Below are 21,819 nucleotides of genomic sequence, written 5' to 3'. Positions count from 1 at the left end.
TTAACAGTAAACTGGTAATATTTTAATAAGCAATATGAAAGAAAATTCATTTCCTGGGATGGAACTTATTATTTTATTAGTTTATTTTAGCAAAAGGAAGTTTGTTGTTTGTTTAAACAGTAATGCGCCATTACCAGATTATTTCCCCTCTCCTATGTGGTGTCTTATAGCCTGGTAAAAGGGAAAAGGGGGATAAAATGGGGATAAAGGAAGCCAAAAATCACTTCTAAAGTTTTTATTTTCCCAAATTAGAACATAAGATAGGAGGATACCATAAAACTGAATATCAGTTCTAGTTATAAAATTAAAACTGTTCTCGAATATAAGTTGTCCTATGGTGATAAATACAATTATCTGAGAATTTTCAAGTAGGTATTTAATAAATATTTATTTACTCATTATTGCTAAGACTCTAATCAGAGGTTAGGTCAGAGTCCTTGTCATACCAAAAGTATCAGTGGTTCAAGGTCATCAATAATTCCTACCTCACTCAAGCAACAAGGTCCCCCAAAAGACCAACAACTGGGTTTTGGTTCCAGGCCTACCACTAATACCTTGTGAGACAGGAAGAAGTCAATGCATCTTCCCAGTCCTTAACTACACCATTTATACAGTGAGGGTTATGGTAGAGCTCATAGTGATTAGATAATATACACTATTCACATTACTACTAACCTTCAAAACTAAGTGAATGACAAGTCTACTGAGCTAAAAGTAGTTCGTATTTAAAATAACTGCCTGTCTTAAAGTCACAAAGTGAACTCCCTGAAGATCTTTGCTATGTCCTGCTACTATCTTCCCTCCCTTCTCAATTGCCAAGTTATTTGTGTTAAGTTACCATCTAATTCCAAATAAGAGATGGATTATAAATCAAAAGAATGTTTTATTATTCATAACTTTTTAATAACAAAATTTTTCTAATTTGAACAATCCACTGATTTTAAAACTTCTCTTGGCACAATGGATTTATGTATGGGTTAAGCATTCCTAATGTGACAAATTCCAAAATCTGAAACTTTTCAAGCACTCACATGATGCTCAAAAAATTTTAGATTTTCGAGTATTTCAGATTCAGATTTTTTTTTTAAATTAGGGATGCTTAACTGGTTAAGTCTACACAAATATTCCAAAATCTGAAAAAAAAAAAATCTGAAATCAAAATACTTGTGTCCCAAGCATTTCAGACAAAGGATATTCAACCCATAGCAATAGAGTATATTGTCATTAGGAAGTTAAGATCACCACTATTTTATATATAAATTGGGCATTCCTTCCAAACAGCCCCTTCTCCCTCATTAGTTTCTCTTTCAAATTCTGGACTACAATCCTCTTAGCACTGAGGGCCTTCAACCACCTAGGCCAAAAAGAACAACTAATTTCCCTAATCATATATCTCTGTAACAAAGGATCGGTAAAAAACTGGTAAGGAAATTTCTCTAAGCTCAGCATCCCTACATGAAAAGATAAACTCTTCTACCACCCAAAGGAATTCTTTTATCTTTAATCCCTTTTGCCACTAGCTATAAACATTACATTTTCTTTAGAGACAAAAATAATCTTGTTTTTATTGACCAGAAAGAGGGGGACAAAAGTTTTGCCCAGAAAAATAAGGGATAAAATGTTTGGGAAGTGTTGATATCTATAGTCTAGAAAACATGTGAAAAACTTTACCTTTAGCTGGCCAGTGATGTCGCAGCAGCTGACTGTCTTACCATGCAAGAGACTAAGGTTCAGGGTCAGAATAACGGTTCTGACGTCCTGGGCTGGACACATAGTTGAAGAGAGACACCAAGGAAGAGACGGCCAGCCCAACCCCTCACACAGCATCCCTTCCTGGTTAATCCATGGTGTGATAATGACACTGACTGGCCTCATCCTGCCAATGAATGGCAAGGCACTGCAATGATGGCGCCTAGAAATGAATAGGAGTGATTGGGAATAAAAGGGGGAGGGGGGGAAAAGGTGGCCATGATGAAGAAATGAATAAAACTCCAAATTTCTGTTATACCTCACTGTCATACCTATTACTCTGATATCATAATGACAAGGGAAATGAAAAACAAAACAAAACCAAAAAAAAAAAATAGAAATAAACAAACGAAGCAAAAGAAAATTTGCTACCTATTAACGCAGCATTCTAAGAATTTGGGTTTGTTCCTAAACCTGACTACATATAACTATTGCAAGAGGTTGATTCAATTTAGCTCATAAACCTATAACAGAGTATTTTTTTTTTATCATTTAGTGTTTCTAAATTCTGATGATTTAGTTTTACTTTTTATTAAAGCAAAAATTCAATCCACACTATTAAAACAGACCAGACTTACCAAACAATTCCTTGGGCTCCAGAGCCAATTGGTTTCAACTGCTGATAACGTTTTAGGACAGTGAAAGTTGAGTCTGCCACTTGCACACTGTAAAACTGACTATCACATTTATTGTCACTCATGATGTAGTGTCATATAATATTCTGAAGAGCTGGTACTGCTGTCAGATTCCTTAAAAGAGAAACAAAATGAATGTGCATTCTTACGGAATTATACTTACACATCTCACTTAATAGCATTTCAAATACATTGGGATATAAGACAATGTGGCTGTTAGTTGATAAACTGAGTTGGACCAAGTTCTGAACCTAAGCAAGACACGAAAAATGGAGATATAAATGCAAAGACATTTCAGTGGAACACATGATGAAAGGAAGGAATTTTGAGGTCCAGCAAGACAGCATTTTAAGGGTTTGCTTTAGAAAATAACCCCTTTTGAGAAGACTAACATATTATTGCTAGCAATGGTAAAACTACACTACTAAATGCTTCTCATCAGTTTGCTTCTTGTGGGACCAGTTATGCCTAGCACTTTCAACCACAAATAAGGGCATTATTTCAAAATGATTGCTTCTATAATTCCTGAAGAAAAGCAAATGAACCAGTCTTCCCCTACATCTACAGATCCAGGTTAAAGTGATAAACAGAAAGCAAGATTCATGTTAAATGATGGTTTGTTAGAGGACTGGCAACTTGGGGATTTGCCATATGTAATCATGGATGAGCCTCTGTTTTATGATGCTTGCCTGCAACCCCTGCACCTCATAAACTCTGCTGTGCCCTACAGTAGAAAATATCAACACTACAAAGTTTATTCACATATGTATGAGCATAAATTGATAGCTGCAGTAAGTAGCTTCTTTGTGGTTTAAGCAGCAGGCTGAGATTTCCACTCTGAGGAACCTAACTGATTTTATACAGAAAACAAGCAAACATTTACTTGGTTTCCTACCTCTTGTCTGATGACATTTATTAAAAGTTAGTAAGCTATTTATTTTGTTTTTTAATTAAAAAGTCAACAATAAAATCATATAGGTAAACATCCCATAATGTTTAAAAAACATTTTTTCTATAACTCCATCAAATCCCTGCCTTTTGTTCAACTATCTAACATTTAACCCAATCAGTTTTTTGTAGTGATGATTTGTATTTCAATACAACCATGTCTAGGATTGCCATGAAACGTGGAAATAAATTGATTAATGGCAACCTAAAAAAAGATGTGAAGTGAAATCAACAGTTTTTCCAACTGACAATTACCCCATGTTTTTCTCATTATTCTTGAGTTACCTGACCAGCCATTCCTGCTGAAAGTCACTAGTACAGCTGGACAGAATGTGCCTCCAGGGACCATTTGCACTAGCTGTTAGACAAACATGACTGCTCACATAAACTGCCCCCTGCCTCCAGCAGGATCATCATCCCATCTTACACTGGAACAACCTAAAGCTTCATGAACCAGAACTGCCAAGGCCACACTTCTGTGTAGAAGGGATTCAGGAACAGTCCCAGGTTAGCAGGTCACTGTACCTCAAGCTCCAGGAGGGTAGGCATATGTCTATCTGCTCACCATGGCATCTCACACTCCAAGGACAGGTTAGGACGGGTCGGCCTATGGGACACTGAGCATTCAATAAACCTTCACTGACCGACATGCCAACATTTAATGATTCCCTGTAATGCTGTTTCATGTTATTGACATCTGAATGAATCTCCTTTTCCACATATCATAGTTCCCAAGAGACTGGAACAATTTAACTCAACCTTTAGGGGGTGCCTTTGTACACAAAGTGGTATCACAGAAAATATACCATGAGTAATTTTGAACCAGTCTTTAAATAGCAGTCACTATTGGTAGGAGAAGTATGAGGATCAAGTCCATTATTTATGTTTGAACACAAGATACTATGAGGTAATGGCCATAAGAAAAATGTAAACAAAGGCAAAAAGCAGAAGAGATCCTACATAATGGCAGGGCTACTGAAGATAAGGAAGATTTCATGGAGAAGGCTGCATCTATCTTAGACTGTTTTGGTAGGGACAGACAGTAGAGGCACAGAACTCAAACTGACTGTCTAAACAAGGCAAACTGCTCAGCGTGGCTAGCAAGGTGCAAGAGCAAAGGATTAAACAGATTCAGCAAAAGGACAGGTACCCACTAAAACCTGCTCTGTTGGGGGCTGCCATTCCTTTGCCATACTGTAAGCACACCAGTGATACTGGTCACTTACAAAACATTTACCCATGCAAATGAGATCCCATGTCATAACACAGTGCCTGTCCTCAGTGAATTTATAAAGCATGTGCTGTGGGCACACTCAGAAAGAGACCCAACACAAGAAGGGTCTTGAACCCAAAAGTACAGGGAAGATTTTGGAGTTTGGGGAAAATGAGCACCTACAGAGAGGGATAGATAAGTCATTTGAGATTTAGTTTGCCAGGTAGTGGGGAAATGATGACAAAGAGAAAATGAGGTCAGATCACCACGGGCCATGAAAGCCACTCAGAGTCATATGAACTTGGTCCTGAGGGGTGTCAAAGCACCACACACACAATTAGCCTTGCTTTTCAAACAGATTATGTGGGAAGATGAGAAGATGATGGATTAGAGTGGGTGGGACTTGAGAGAGAGAGGGACCAGGTAAAAGTGACAGGACAGAAGCACGTGGGGGATAAGAAAATGTAGTTTTGAGAAAGTGTATACGACTTGCTGACCTGGAGATGAGGAAAAATGAGGGTGAGAAGGAAAGCTGAAGGTAAAGCATGAAATATACACAGCGCTGGTGAGTTCAGTTTGAGGAAGGTGAATTTGAAATGCTAATGGACAAGCCGCACAACTGTGGCACCAGCTACTATAAACTCCAGAATCCATCTCAACCTACTGGAAAAATAGCTGCTCAAGTAGAGACAATAGCTGGCAGCTTTTCTGGCTGCCAGGTATGGCCAGATGACCAACTTTTGACCTTTGAGGTATGAATAGAAGTGATGTGTGCAACTTCACTTTACAGAAAGCTGCTTACTCTCCAACCTAGCTGTCACAGACCCAGGGGTGGAAGTCACATACCACAGATGGAAAAGCTGTATTCCTGAATGACTCTGAGCACAGAACCACCTCCCATTCTGGACTACAAATGGGAGTCATGTTGAGGTTGGCACAAATCAATCTTGACCTTGCTGAGCACTTTTAACTCCCTTTTCTATAGCTACTTGCAACCCATATTCTTACTGGTACAATATAGTACAAATCTTTTAATTTGGGGAGAATATCCAATCATACTAGGATCTATGATTATTAATGTAATTTCATCTCAAGATTTAAAATAATTCTAAAATTAAAATAAAGTGCCCTTATTAGGCAGAAAAAAAAAATCACCTAAGAGAGAAACTGTCAAAGCCCCCTACTCTGTCACATTTGGGTTTCATGAGAACAAGAGAAAAAAACTCAAGGCAACCTGAGAAAGCCACACAAATTTAGTTATTACTGAATCTACTCTGTTAAGATTGTATTTCAATAAAATGAAGCATCACCTGAGACTCAGAAAAAGTTTTACAAGTTGGGAAGTACAACCACATTAGTATCACATCAAAATCTGTATTCACTGCCTCTAGTTCTCACACCAGTGGGTGCTGGTTCCTCGACTGGGTTCCCACACTGTGTTGCTATGGTCACTATCATCAGTACAACACGGTCCTCCATCCATACCACTTCTGTATTTGGTAGCAACCACCAGCCTGGACTATAACAACTTTTGCAGGTCTGCCTCCTCCCCCAGGTTTTAAGCTCCTCAAAAGTAGGGAGGAAGGGCTGGGGAGATAGCTCATTTGGTAGAGTGCTTGCCTTGCAAGTACGAGGCCCTGGGTTCGATCCCCAGTACAAAAAAACAAACAAACAAACAAACAAAAAAAAAAAAGTAGGGAGGAAGGGGTTGGGGGTATAGTTCAGCAGTAAAGTACTTGCCCATCAAGCACAAGGACCTGTATTCATTCCCAGCATCTGCCCTTCTCCCTCCACCACAAAAAAAGCAGGGAGGGGAAAGGAGTAAACAAGTGTAGAGAGATACAAGTGAAGGAAGGCTTCATGGAGGAGGCAAGACCTGACCTGTTCACAGTATCAACCAGTGCATGAGAATGTGGATACTTTCATACATGCTACTCAGAGCTATAAATTGGTAAAATACTTTGTTTTTTGAAACAAATAATAGCTAATGAAAACTTCATGCGCATGCAAATCCTAACTACAATTCTATAAATGTATCTAACAAATACATAAGTATTCATAGACATTTGTGCAAGGATGTTTGTAGCACTTCTTGTGATAGGCAAAAACCTACAAATAACCTAAAATATACACTAAAGATTGAATTATTAAAATCACAGCATAAAGTGGCATTAAAGCCATTAAATAGAATGCAGGGACTTTATATATATTGATATGGAAAGATGTCTAAGATAGAGAAAAGAAATAAAACAAATTGAAGAGTATACATAGTAAATGCCAATCTATGTCCATGTCCATGTCCATACACACACAATATAAACAAGTACAGAGAAACAATAAGAAATGAGATTTCCCTTTTCCTAATAACAACTTTCTGATCTTTTTTTTTAAACCATGCACATATTTCACATTTTAAAAACCTGATTATAAGAACTTTTAAATGAAAAGCTAAAAAATGATCCTTCTGATGCCCATATGGAGGATGCATTTAAGGCAGATGAGACTAGAGGAGGGAGAGTGGGCCAGGCTCTAAGGGACACATTGATAAATGCTCTAACAACTTATGAGGGGTGTACTACTATTCCTACTGTGCAAATGAGGAAACTGGGGTTTGGAGATAGTAAAAGAGTTGCCCAAATTCCCAGTACATCCAGATTTGAACTGAAGTGTGTTTGACCACATATTCATTTTCTTCCCAACATACCATTCTAATCTCTAATTTTATTTAGAAAGTAGTCATGTGTCCAAGGGTTGGTCAGGGCTAAGCCAGAAAAATGACAGGCCTCATTTCATCACATATTTGTCTTTCCGACACCAAAACATTTTTTTCTTCTTCTGATAAAGATGATTCAGTGATCCACACTCAAACCTTTAATCACATAACAGCTTCAGAATACTCAAGACATGTAATATTTAAATGATCTGACTTGCTGTGGTTAACTGCAGATTCTCACAATCACCCTCTTTGTTTCAATAGTTTCTCCTGAATTTTTTATTATCAAACTTGTTTTTTGTCCTACTTTAATTCTTATGAAAAATATAGCTTTGTAAAACAAACTTTTTTTTTTCCTTAGTGCTGAGAATCAAACTCAGGGATTCACACATGCTAAGCAAGTGCTGTACCACTGAACTATACCCCCAGACCAAACTTACTTTGATCATCAAGAACCTTATAGCCTTGCAGGGCCATTCTGAACATCAGTTCTTAAGTGACAGTACATACTACAATGCAAATAACAACTAGTATTTGGTTATCACTCACCAACTATTGGATCCTAAGGATCCAGGAAGCTTTCTTTCCACCAGCCCTGATTTCAGGCATCTGGGCCTATCCATCCTCATCCTCTTCAGTCTCCACTCTCAGCTGTGGGGTAGGTCTTCTATCACTCTCTGAATCCAGAAACATCAGAAGCACTATGTGAGCCTCCATTTGTGTTACCTCCAACCACTGCACACAAGCCACTTTAGAGAGAACTGTCCACCTGAGAACCTGTACACAAATACTCATGTACTATTTTTAACAGACCAAAACTAGAAATAATCCAAATGTCCTTCAATTGGTGAATGGTTAAATGACTGTACATTCATACCAGGGAATACTGCTCAGCATCAAAAGATATAATTCAGGTGAATCTCAAGGACATGATACAGTTGGCCCTCCATAACCTCTACATCTGAGGATTAAATCTACCATGGACAGAAAGTATTTTGGAAGATCCATGGGTACTATGATACAATAAGAGAGGAGGATAAAGTTCTGGTGTGCTATTGCTGTATGTTAGGGTGATTATGGGTAACAGTAATGAGGTATACATTTCAAAAAGCTGGAAGATTTTGAAAGTTTTTACTATAAAGAATGACAAATGTTTGAGGTGGTAGAATGTCTGACCTGATTTAAATATTATATGATGTATACATGTATCAAAACAGTGTAGGTACCCCCACTAATATGGATAATTTTTATGTTTTATGTATCAGTTACAAATAAATTTAAGGCTGGGGTTGTGGCTCAGTGTTACAGCACTCGCCTAGCATGTATGAGGCACTGGATTTGATTCTCAGCACCACATATAAATAAATAAAATAAAGATCCACTGACAACTAAAAAAATATTAAAAAATAAATTTAAGTTAAAAAAGAAGACATTTGGGGAAAACTACATCTATACTGAACATGTAAAATACTGACATTTTTTTCTTGTCATTATTCCCTAAATTATACAATTATTCACATAGTATTGACACTTTATTAGGTATTGTTAATCATTTAGAGAAAAAGTTATATGAGAGGATTTGCATAGGTTATATGCAAATACTATACCATTTTATATAATGGTCTTGAGCATCGATGGATTTTGGTATCTATAGGGGAGTCCTAGAATCAATTCCCCAAGGATACTAAGGACAATTCTACTTAGTAAAAAAAAAAAAAAAAAAAAAAATCAATCTCAAAAGGTCACATTCTATAAAATCTCATATATTTTTGAAATGACAAAATTAAAGAGCTGTATAAAATATTAGTGGTTGTCAGGGGTTTTAGATGGTGGGGGCAAGGTAGGGAATAAGGTGTAGCACAAAGAGATCTTTGATATGATAAAATAGTTCTGTATCTTTATTGTGGCAGTGGGAGTAGTTCTACAAATCTCCATATATGATAAAATAACAGTGAACTGTACATACACACTGTACTAATGCCAATTTCCTTGTTTTGATAATGTACTATCATTATGTAAATATACAATCACTGGAGAAGACTGGGTGAAAGGTTCATGGGTTTTTGCAACTTCTTATGGGTCTATAATTATTGCACAATAAGGAATTTTTAAAAAGAGAGATTTGTTGAAAATATGCAGTGATCATAGCATTCTCCTGTTTGAATTTCTTTAATAGTAACTTTGAGAGTAAGATTTAAAATCTTAGTAGGAGAGGGCAGGTACTCTTCCACTCTTGGGCAAACTACCTAGGACGAGCAGATGCACCTGTTGCATACCTGCAGGCCTATGCCCCAGCAGTTTCATCAGTCTGAAATGACTTCCCTCTCAATTCTTTTCTTCTGGCCAACCTTCATCCTCCCTTGAAATGTAGTTAGAGCATCTGCTCCTCCTCAAGCTTCCTCTACAGCCTTTCCCTTCAAACTGTGCTGGGCCTGCCCCCGTTTTTTGCCGTCACAACTTGTCTTTATTTTATTTTGCATCGTAAGTCTACTTCCACCTCTACTCTTAGCTTTTTAAAGGTAGAAAATAGGTCTGACTTATTTCTCAATCTCCTACTAATTACATAGTGGGTGCCCAATCAATGTTTAGTAGAGTGAAATTAATTGAAGAATTAATGTGGTAGGGCAGTTTGGAGCAATGTTTAAGATCAGTACTCTGGAGTCAGACTCTCAATGGGTCAGTCACTTATCTGGGTGATCTGGGGCAAATGACAGTAGTCATCTGTAAAAGAGAGATGAACACAGAATGTCAGGGTACCTTTAGATGGGAGAGTGAAGCCCACCCAAGAAGGTGTCATTGACAAGTGCACCCTGAATCTGACTGAACCAACTACTAATTTTCAGGAAATACAAAGAAAAGCATTAAGTTACATTGCAGAGCTATAGTCAGTAAAACCTCAACTATGGAAATGCTAAGGAAAACCCATGTACTTCAACAAGTAAACTTTAAGAGAAAGTAAAAAGAAAACAGAGGGGGAAATCTATAGGTGAAAAAAAATGTAAAGATACATAAACCGGGCTGGGGTTGTAGCTCAATGGTAGCGCATTTCCCTAGAACACTTGAGGCTCTGGGTTTGATCCTTAGCACCACATAAAAATAAAGGTATTGTGTCCACCTAGAACTAAAAAAACATATATATTAAAAAAAAAAAAGACACATTAACCAATCACAACATATGGATCTTACCTGGATCTGCCTTCAAGTGATTAAAGAAACTACAGAATTCATAACATAATCAGAAATTTAATACTAACTGGTTATTTGACATGAATGAATTATTGCCTATTCAAGTTTAAAAGGTCCTTATCTTTAAGAACCTATACTGAATAAAATCATCGATGAAGTTAGGCAATATTAGGATTTGCTGAGAAATAATGAGAGGAATAAAATGTGTAAGTGAATAAGGTTAGGAATGAAACAAGATTAATGTTTTATCTTGTACATCATGAAAACAATGAGCTTCCTATTAATTGCTTGTATGGCACTTGGAAAATCTTATTTAAATAGACAAATTCAAGTGTATCTTCAACATTTATTTAAGGGAGCAAACAAACACATTTTAATCTACCACAAATTATTATAAGTCTTGGCCACCTCAGATTTAAATTTCTGAAAAAAAAAAAAAAAAATCAAAGCTTTCCAGAGACTATGCCAAAAAAGAATTATTTCTAACCTCACAGGATTCTCCTGGAAGGGGGAAGAGAAGGTTAAAAGGAGGAAAACATTTAAAAGACTGGTTGTTATTTTTTCCAGAACAAATTAAAAGCCAAACAAAAATACTCAAGAGCTGAAGAAAGAATGTTGATTTGGGGGAAGATCTGGGTTCACATTCCACTTACCAGTCACTTGCTATGAAACAGACTGCAAAATGCTGTGAGGCCTCCTCTTCCTCATCTGTAAAAAATGAGTTTCATAGCTGCTACTCACCAGAGCTCCAGCAACAATCAAATGAGTACCTGGGCTGGTACCTGAGCAAACAGGGCCTAGTTTCCCCTGGCCTTAGGCTACTTTTCCAGATCCTCACAGCTCCTCCCTCCCACATAATCTGTCCTGGAGGTTGACAATCTTGCAATCAAGGCTGAATGAGGTCTGTATTTTTCTTGGCTCATGGCATTTTATGAAAAGTTTTAATTAGGTATTGCCAGCACTTAAAAACCAGGAGAGTACAGATACAAATTGGAGTTCTGACTTGTAAAAATTGCTACAAGAAAATTGCTAGTTCTCCCCCAGTCCCTATTATTCCATGATCATACACTTGTCCCAGGGCTGATTCTCTGGACTAAGGTCCTTCATTGGTCTTGCCCTTTCACATTTCTGTGCCTCTCCCTGCCTGGAAAATTTCTGGTCAACATTAAAGGCCCACCAGCAACACCTGTCACCTCCTCCACATTTTCATGGCACAGAACCTCCTCTATGGCAAGCATAACACCCTGTCCTGGAACCAGTCTTCTCTTTGGGTTCCTGGGCTCTCTGGGGGAAGGGACCTTGTTGTTATCTCTTTTGTGTCCCTAGGCCTAGCAGAAAGCATGACCTAGATATGCAGAATTCAGCAGCTGTCTCTCTAATGTGTGGAAAGAAACTAGAGGCTAAAGTCTTCCAAAAATTTAAGATTTATATCACAGCTTGTTCTGATAGCTACCAAATAAAGGGGTCGAGGATATTTAAAAATTTCACAAAAAAAGAACAAGCTTCCATCTGCTTGCAAGTTTCAACAGAAGTCACTAAACGTACAGATAAAGCAGAGGACAACAGGCAGGCAGGGGCATTCCTGACATCATTCATTGAACTGATACTACTAAATACTTACTGTGTGCTTCCTAAGCACTGCACAAATCAAGTAACTACCTGTTTACATAAAGCTACAGAAAATAAACAGGCAAATAAACAAAAAGGTGTCAAACCAGAATAAGTGCTAGAAAGAAAATGAAATAAAATAATAGAATAGAATGACTAGGGAAGAAAAAGGGTGGTCCAAGGCAGGCCTCACTAAAAATGAAAAACCTGACCACAGGAAGGCACAGTAAGAGCCATCTGTGTAAAAAATTCCAATGACAACTTCCTAACAAGAGAAACAACAGCAGGTGCAAAGGGTCCTGAGGTAAATGGATTTGGCATGTTCAAGGCCAGGTGGGATGAGTGAGTTAGAAGAGCAGTGTTCTGGGTGTGTGTGGCGGGGGAAGTGGTAGAGGAGGTGGCAGAGCTCACTTTGGCTTTGCCAGGGACAGTGGCAATGACAAGGCATTGGAGGTGTGCAGGAAGCGGGGTTGGGGGAGCACCCTGGGCTGACTGGGAGGGGATTCCTACCACAGTCACACCACCAAGGGGCAATATCCCGCCCAGTTTTCTACAAATGTGCATTGGGTGCTGCTAGACGCTTTCATACAGTCATATACACGGACAAAACTGTCCAAAAACGAGTAGACATTCCCCCACTTTCCTGAGGGAAAACCGAGGACAAGCGAGTGTCAGCCCTTGGCCAAGGTCGCGGGGACCAGACTCAGGGCTCCCGGACGACCCTGTACCGGAGCGCAGCTGTGTACCCCACAAACCAGGAGGGGATGGCGCCTACAGACCCCTCGGACAGGTCTGCTGGGGCCAGGCAGAAGCGGACCCGAAGCCCCGGAGTTGCTGACAGCCGGACCGGAGGGGGCGACTGCGGCATCCTGGAGGACAGGGGCGCGGCCGTGGCCGGGACAGCGCCCGGCAGACCCTAGCCCACACGGCCCCGCGCTCCGTGCCCGCCCCACAGAACCCGGCCGCGAGGGTTTTCCCGCCGCCCCTCCCCAGAGTGGCCTGGCCCAAGCAGCCCCCGCCAGGCCTAGCCCGCCCGCCGGGCTCACCTCGCCTCCCCGCCGCCGCGCCAGGGAGAGGGCGAGCGGTAGACTGGCGGCGCAGCGCGCTAGCCGTTCCCGGCTCCGCTGCCCGGGGGCTCGGCCCGCCGCCCTGCCGCCCCGCTCTGCTCCGCCCCGTCGGCCGCCGCAGTGGGTGTGAGGGGCGCCGGGGCGCTTCGACCCTTCCGGTCCGGCTCCCTTCCCCTCCGCTGCAGCCGCCGCCGCCGCCACGGCGCTCTGCCTGACAGACCCTCGGGCCCACCAATCAGCGCGCGGAGTGTCGGACAGGCGCGACCAATCGTGCCAAGGGGGCGGGTCGCTGCCGGGAGATAAGGGAGGGGCCAGGAGCTGTGTAGGCCCCCCAGGCCTGGTCCAGGGTCGGGTGGGAGCAGCGCCCCCTAGGGGGCTCTACCCCACCGGCCGACGGGCCACTGCGCTCGGGTCTGCGTTGTGATCGCAGCGGGCTGGAGACGCATGCTTAGCTTGACTCGCCTGCCTAGCCCGCCCTCGGAAAGTGGGGAGGTGCGCAGCACGGCGGCGGGACGCAGAGTGGGGAGGCGGCGGAGAGGGTGGACCGAGGGGACCGGGAACCCGCGAGGGCTGGACCGGCGAGCGGGGCGGGGACGCCTTACTGCTGTGGGGTTGGAGGACCTCGGGGCTGAAGGTACAGGCGTGCAGCGGCGAGGCTGCTTGGAAAGGGACCCGGGCCCGCCAGTTCAGAAACAGGCTGGGGCCTCGGCTTCCAGGAACCCGTCGTATAATGGACCCGGGAGGAGGAGGAGGCAAAGGCGGCGAGGGAGGAGGGAGGAGCACAGGGTCCAGACTCCGCTGCTTGCTGCAGCGAGGGGCGCTGCGCTTGCCACACTGAATCAGTTTGTAAGGGTGCGGCCAGAAGTCAGGTTACTGTAGGGAGGGAGTGGTGAGGAAAAATGACCCTGAACCCGACAACTCAGTGACAGGAAAGGGATAGAACTCTTGGTGACAGGAGTCAGGCCTCTGTTGGGGTATAGGAGGGATTTGAGCAGTGCTTAGGGACCCCAAAGGACTGGGGTCCCTTGACACTGAGCTGCTTTTGAATTATCCTCTGCAGCCCTCTGCCCTCAGATCCGGTTCCAGCTGGCCCAGGTTCGTATAAAATGTTTGGGGAACATGCAGGGTTTGGAGCGTTGACAGATCTGAGTTTGGATAGTAAGTTGGAAGTGAGGCAAGGAGACTGGACACATTGGGGTAAAGCTCAGGGACCTGTGGATGGGGAGAGACTGTGGGAGTAGAGCTTTGGAGACTGGAGGAGTAGGAGGCAGTGTTTGACAAATGGTGACTCTGAAGGTAGAGTGGCAGTCACAGGATGCCAGAATTCACCAAGTAACCAGGGCAAATGGGGAGGTCAAGGAGTTGAGGACATGAAAGGTGGCAGCAGAATTTGGGGAGGGCAACAAGCCCTAGACCCAGGTTCCTGAGAAGGGCTGGTGAAGCACCAGGGCCTCAGAGGAGGAGGGAGATAGAGGAAGAGACCCTGCCAGAATCTCCCCCTTTAGCCACACCACCTTGGCCACCAGAGGGAGTTTTCTAAAATTGAGTATGGCTCCTCTCTGCTTAAAATAATTCTAGCTCCTAAGTGTAGGCTTCCTTGAAAAAGGTGTCTGGTGGCCTCATGACCATACATACCTGTTCTCACCTCTGCCTTACCTGCCACCTGCCTCAAGTGCACAATAGAAAACAACACCAACAATTGCCATTTGGGTAAACTAGTAAAAAGCCTGGCTGTGGTTTCACCAAGGGGTATCCATGGATTCTTCCCCTCAGATTAGGACGAGGCCATCAGTTCTTAGACAAAGCTGATTTTATAATACTCACCCCATGCAAGGTAAATAACCCCAACTCACTATGTATGCATTCATACCTAGATATATCATGCTGGGTTTTCCATAAGCATTCTGTTTATTTCAGAGACACTTTTTTTCTGGCTTATGAAATATATTGAACATTTATGAATGCAGAGCCTGAGGTGACATGGCAGAGAGAGGAGCTGTCCATGCCTTAGAAAAGCACAAAGATTCCTGGTCAAGGCCTATAAGTGAGAAGATTCTGCCAAGAGTATGATGTGAACCAAATGGGATACATATACACAACTGATATCTGATCATGCCTGCCAAATGGGAAAAAGCAGTTGAGGAAGTACTCCTGGACAGGAGAAAGCCCCAGCTGAGGCTGGAAAGCCAGTAGGAATGTGCTGGGCCAGTGGTTCAGGCAAGGATTGTGTGCTGTGTTCAAGAAACCACAAGTCACCTAGTCTTGCTGGAGAGGAATGTGAGGGGACTGGAGCAGTAATAACCTTTGAGATGCATTGGCACTGCTACCTAGTGGCACCTGGGCTGGTATGAGCTCACTGATATGCCTTGTTTATTCCTAAGGGGTTGGAATATATTTTTAATTTGCTTTTTCACTTAGTTGTCAACATTTAAAAATTGGGAGGCTTTACTTTAAACGAACAAACAAACAAACAAACCATTGTTGGCGTCTGTTGAATAGTTTGATCTGGCAACATAGGGCCTATATTTCCTTTTAGGTGAGGTCTCCAGTTTACTACCATTTTATACTCCCTATGACCCACATCTGGCTGTAGCTTCTTTAATTTCTTAGCTGCTGACCTTTGGGGACTTCAGAGGATGAAAACCAGGCTGTGGCATAAAAGGCAACTGTTGAAGGGTGTTAAGCAAGGAGTTAAGTGACATGGTTAGATGTTTATTTCAGAAAGATCACTAAGGCCTGTGAGATGTGGGGGATGAGGGGCATGAGGCCACAAGACTAGTTGGGAACTATTGCATAGGCCCTTTTGGAAAAAACTGAGCCCTAACCTGGGGCCATGGAAGTAGGTGCCAATAGGAAGGAGTTGAATCTAAAACTGTTTCAGGTCCTAAGGAAATGCAAATTAATCTGCAGTGAGCCACCACTACATATCCACACTGATGCCTGTACTAAAGAAAAATAACAAGTGTTGGTGATGATGGAGCAATTGGAACTCTCATGCACTGCTGGTGGGAAAGCAAAATGGTGTATCTACTTTGCAAAAACAAATTTCTGATAAAGTTGAACATAAACCAGTCATATCATCCAGCAATCCCATTCCTGGGTATTTATCCAAGAAAGATAAAAACATGAATGTGTATAACCTCTTTATTCAAAACAGTCAAAAACTTGAAACTAACCTTTATGTTTATAATCCAGTGAATGGATAAACAAACTACATCCATGTTGTGGACTCTTGGCAATAAAAGGAATCGACCTGCTGATAAATGTGCAACATGTATAAGTATCAGAAAAAACATTATGCTAAGTGAAAGAAGCCAAGAAGAAGAAGAGCATAAGACTACATCCTTCTTGATTCCATTCCTATGGCATTCTGGAAAAATAAAAATTGATCAATGGGTTGCCAGTAGTCAAGTTGGGAGAGAGTAATGACTATGGCAGCCCACCTTGAAATTTTGGGGTGATGGATATACTCTATACTGTAATTGTGGTGGTCATATGACTATTTATTAGAACTCAGGATTATGCACCTATGAAAGGGCAACTTTTAATATCTAACTTATATTTAAATAAATGACAAAGGGAAAAGAATGAAAGATTGAAATTCTTAGGTCTTAATGAGAAGTGGAACATGGGGGCAGTGCAGAAAGGGGAGCCAGAGGAAGCTGCAGTTCCTGGCTTGAGTTTGGAGTAGAGCTCTCTACCCTGGGCCAAACTGTTTTTTGCAAAGTAGATGCACCATTTTGCTTTCTCACCAAAAGTGCTTGAAAGTACCAATTATTCCATGTCATCACCAACACTTGACACTGTTCTTTAGTGTAGATATCAGAGTGGGCATATAGTGGTAGCTCATTGCAGATTAATTGTTATTGATTTCCTCCCTACCTAGAGCAAAACCCTTTCTAGCCTGCTTCCTAGCTACCTGACTGCCTACCCCCTTTCCCTGTGCTTATCTTCGACTCTGTGGTCCTTGACTGGGTACCTTCTCTGATGAAAGTCACCTGCCTGTTCTCTCTTTCTGAAACCCTTAGCCTCCTTTGGCTTCCTTCCCTGTCCTGACTCTCAGCTCTGGCTACTCCTCAGTGCCACACCTGACAGAGACACTGCCCACCTCCCTGCTCCACACTGGCTCACCAAGTAGAAGAAAGCATAGGAGACAGGAGAAACCCAGGCCTCCATTCCCTGATCTGGGGGTAATAGTGGCTTTTCCAGAAGTCAGCTGTATGTGCATCCACAGGGCTGATGGATTTACATGGCTATGATCTTAATCACCCTTGACTGACCTGGGTTTTATTCTGTCCCAAACTGGTTTGAAATTTCATAGTGAAGTCCTGTGAGAACCCCCTTGGGTGTGGCTTCCACCCCTGTACTAGTTAGTCAGTTAGGCTGGACAATCAGGCTCACATAAGGACCACAACAAGTGAAAGACAGACTGAACTGGGAAAGGCAGAGGTCCAAGAAATTGTCCTATAACAAACATAAGAAAGAACACGTCATAGCTGGGGCATAACTGAGGGTGTGAGTGCTATATAGACCCAGGTTATTCAGTGACTTTAGAAATGAGTAACGAATACTGTAGCCCTCAGCCCTCTTCCTCCAGGTATCCTCCAAAGTTTCAGCAGCTGTACCCTCACTCTCAGGGGACCAGAAGGTTCTTTTCCAGAAGTCTGAGCAGTCCTAAAGGCAAGACCTGAGATATTAACATGACACCCTACACCCCCTAGAATTTTCCCAGATTTCCTAGCAGTGAATCTTGGCATCAGTAAGGCCTATCACATACTCAGAACTTCTGATTTGCTCACCTCAAATCTGAGCAGACAGCCTGAGTTCATGTGACAAAGAAAACTAAGACAATAAAACAGTCTTAAACAAAAACGATGATAAGTGTGGTGGTGAATATCTGAAATTCCAGCTACTTGGGGGGTTGAGGAAGAAGGATTGCAAATTTGAGGCCAGTCTGGGATTCATTTTCCCATTGCTGTAAATAAAGAAAGTAGAGACTATGTGGAGAAGGAAATTTCAAGAGAAAACTAAAACCTATGCAGTTCAGAAAAAAATGAAAAAAAAATCACATCCTTGAGACAAGATCTATTCATTTAAAAAGTATTCAGTATACAAGAGTATGTCCTTGCTCTCTCAACTGAGATGACCTAGAAGCAATGACATCCAAGTAGCAGCAAGTAAACCTAAAACTTGGATCTTGGTTTCTAATGCCACTCTCTCATAAAAATCACCAAGGGTTCCTGGATAAATAACTGATTCTAGGACTTGGGCAGAGAATATACAAGATGAGTCTGGAGTTCATTGTAGTTCAATAAAGAAGTACTTACAAAATACACAAACACACACCATGATGGGGGTATGTCAATGAGACACAAAAGCCAACTGAATGAACCCCTAAGATTTGAAGTGACGAGAATGACTTTTTTTCTCTGGTTTCCTCCCCCCAAACCCATAACCCCATTCTCAACAAGAGAAAAGCATTAAACAAACCCAACTGAGGGCCATTCTATGAAATACCCAGCAGTACTCCTTAACATTGTCAAGGTCATCAGAAACAAGGAAAGTATGAGAAATTGTCATAGCCAGAAGGTCTTAAGGAACATGTAATGTGGCATACAAGAACAGAAAAAGAACATTAAATTAAAACTAAGTAAATATGATTAAAGTATAGACTTTAGTTTTTTAAATATATGACATATATATATGTATGTACATATATTCAAGGCAAAGAACTCTTGGAAACTAAATCATGTTGGCAGAAATGAAAAATCATAGTAGTAGATAGGCTGGGAAAGAAAATTGAAGAAATTTCACAATCAGTAGAGTAAAAAAGACAAGATGGACAAATAGAAAAGATAAGCAATGTAGAGGCCAATCCATCCATTTAACCTCTGAATAATATGCATTCCAGAAAGACCAGAGAAACAGAGAAAGCACTACAACCAAAGTAATTCAAGATTTTCTAGAAACGAAGGGTATCAATTACCAGGCTGAACTCAACACCAAATGAAGAGACTTAAGATACTACATTGTGATATATTAGAACACAGGAATAAAAGAAGACAATAAGAAAGTCACCTACAAAGACACATCAGAGCACCTTTGGACTCAACAGCAATAGTGGAACCCAAATGATAGAGCATTACCTTTAAAATTCTGAACAAAAAGTTTTTTCTAACCTAGAATTCTATACTTGGGTAAATCCTCAAATAAGTAGGAATTATAAAGTCGTTTCCAGATCCGTAAGTTCTCAGAAAATTTACCTGTTGCTGTGGGAGAATGCACCCCCACTTCCAAATTTATATTTTGAAATCCTAACCTTCAGTGTGATGGTATTGGAAGTGGGGCTTCAGGAAATGATTAGGTCATGAACAGGATTAGTGCCCTTAAAGAGAAGCCGCAAGGAGTTCCCTGTGTTAGTTTTTCTTTGCTGTGACCAAATAGCTGACAAGAACAACTTAGAGAAGGAAAATTTTATTTGGGGCCTATGGTTTCAGAGGTGCAGTTGGTGATTTGCCAACTCCATTTTTCTTGGCCTGAGGCGAGGTAGAACACCCTGGCAGAAGGGTGTGGCAGAGGAAAGCTGTTCAGCTCGTAACAAGTAACAAGCAAAGAGAGGAGCATAAGGAACCAGGGACAAGATATATGATCCACAAGGGCATGACCCCCCATGACTTACTTCCTCCAACCATACCATCCCTGCCCATGATTATATGGATTACCACCCAGTAATTCATTCAAATTCTTAATCCATCAAATGAATTAATCTGACGATTAGATTACAGCTCTCACATCATTTTACCTTTGAACATTCCTACATTTTCTAACATGATCTTTTCTGGGGCAACATATCACATCCAAACCGTATTGCATCCTTATCCCTCCTACCATATGAGAATACAGTCGTCCATTTATGAACCAGGAAGTGATCCTTCCCAGACACCAAATCTGAAGGTGCCTTGACCTTGGACTTTCCAGCCTCCATAACAGTGAAAAGTGAATTTTTGATATTTATGTTACCTAATTAATGGTTTTACATTGTCATAGCAACCTGAATGGACTAACACACTTTCTATTATAACTAAATAATCACATACTGGGAATTTATAAGGAAGAGAGGTTTTATTTGACTCACAGTTCTAAAGGCTGAAAGTTCAAGATTGGGCAGCTGCATCCAGTAAGGTCCTTGCTGGTCTGGACTCTCTAGAGTCCTGAGGCAGTACAGGACATCAAGTGATGAGAGGGGCAGAGTGTTCTATCTCAGGTCTTTCTTGTCCTTATAAAACCACTATTTCACTGGATTATATCCTCACCCTCATAGCCTCATTCAACTTTAATTACCTCCCAAACACTCTACTACCAAATGCCATAGTTGGATTGAGTTTTTACCCTCTTAATAACATACAATGGGGGTCACATTTAAGCATGAGTTTTGGTCCCCACCACAACCAGCTCAAACCATAGCATCTCCCAAGAGCCTTTTCTCAAGGGTGATGTGCTCCACCAAAACTAAAGAAGGAAACTCAGAAGAAGGAAGACAGAGGAAACAGGAACCCAACTTATGAGATGAGAAAGAATCCCTAGAAGGATATGGAAAAGTGAGGCTGTTATGACAGCTCTGCACAGATGTGAACCATCCTGCAGCAACGCCACCCAAGAGGTAGACTGTCACTGCCAAGAGCTCCATTTACACAGCCGTCTTTTTAACTTGAGCACGGAATGCCCAGGAGAGCTTGGCTCAGGTTTTCAACAGCTTGGCTTATCTTGAATAGGTGCTGATGAGGCTCTCTCCCCCCCTACTCTGCTAAGGACACCCATATCATTCACAAAAGTTTTCCACTTCACACCAAGAGCAGGAAGTAGGCCACGGTGAGGTTAGTAGCAGAGAGTATAGAGCAGCTCCTTCCTCTGATCATATTTCAGCTGCATGTTCAGGATCTGCTCCACACCTCACCCTGCCAAGTCACCAGCTGCATTGAGCCCTGTGTCTCTGAAGACCCTCTGATGATGTTACTCATGACTTCCACAGAAGGGGCTTTGTCAACTGCCAGAGAAGTGGAAGTCAGACCACCACCTGGTAACTGATCGACTCACCTCCACCTGGAGCTTCCGCCCAGGGCAGACAGTGTATGCTCATCCTCATTTTCAGACTTAGGCAGTACAGGTATCCCACAGTATCCATAAGAGATTGTTTCCAGGACCATCCCTCCCACAGATACCAAAATTCAAGGATGTTCAAAGTCCTTTATGAACATAGTATAGTGTTTATATATAATTACAGGTCTCCTTCCACATATTTTAATTCATCTCTAGATTACTTATGATACCTAATACAATGACTACACATCACTTTATCCTGTTAATTCAGCATAGTATTTGGTGTTTAGAAAATTAAAGTTTTACACTTGGAACTTCCTGGGTATTTTTTTTTCCAAGTATTTTCCATCTGTGTTTGGTTGACTTCATGGATGTGGAGCCTATGGACACAGAGGGTCAACTGTACATGGTATGAGGATAGATACACAGATGGAACCAGAAGGTACCTCAAGAGAGAAATTAGCACAAAAGTCAGGATGGTCATTGCTTCTTGGGATAAGGATGAAATACAGTTTTTTAGGTTTTAACTAGATACAAATGTTCTGACTAGTTTATAGACAGACTCCTAATCTTTTTTTTTTTTTTTTTTTGGCACTCAGCTTG

At 41.5% G+C, this 21,819-nt stretch overlaps 1 protein-coding gene across 5 annotated transcripts in view; it reads right to left on the bottom strand.

The window, feature by feature from the left end:
* Positions 1–13,314, bottom strand: part of Mapk9 (mitogen-activated protein kinase 9) — a 49,791-nt gene extending 36,477 nt beyond the window's left edge. For 4 of the 5 annotated variants that reach the window (XM_047555471.1, XM_047555470.1, XM_047555475.1 and 1 more), the window contains exons 1-2: positions 13,099–13,314; positions 2,328–2,498 (exon numbers count right to left, since the gene is read on the bottom strand). In XM_047555471.1, coding sequence (XP_047411427.1) covers positions 2,328–2,449 — 122 coding nt within the window. In that variant the 5' untranslated portion in view covers positions 2,450–2,498; positions 13,099–13,314. Of the gene's footprint in view, positions 1–2,327; positions 2,499–11,097; positions 11,153–13,098 lie in introns of all 5 variants that reach the window. The other variant, XM_047555472.1, reaches the window with a different exon arrangement.
* Positions 13,315–21,819: the final 8,505 nt, after the last annotated feature.

This window comes from Sciurus carolinensis, chromosome 6 (assembly GCF_902686445.1).
Source record: "Sciurus carolinensis chromosome 6, mSciCar1.2, whole genome shotgun sequence".
NCBI lineage: Eukaryota > Metazoa > Chordata > Mammalia > Rodentia > Sciuridae > Sciurus > Sciurus carolinensis.
This window is presented reverse-complemented; position numbering and strand designations above follow the sequence as displayed.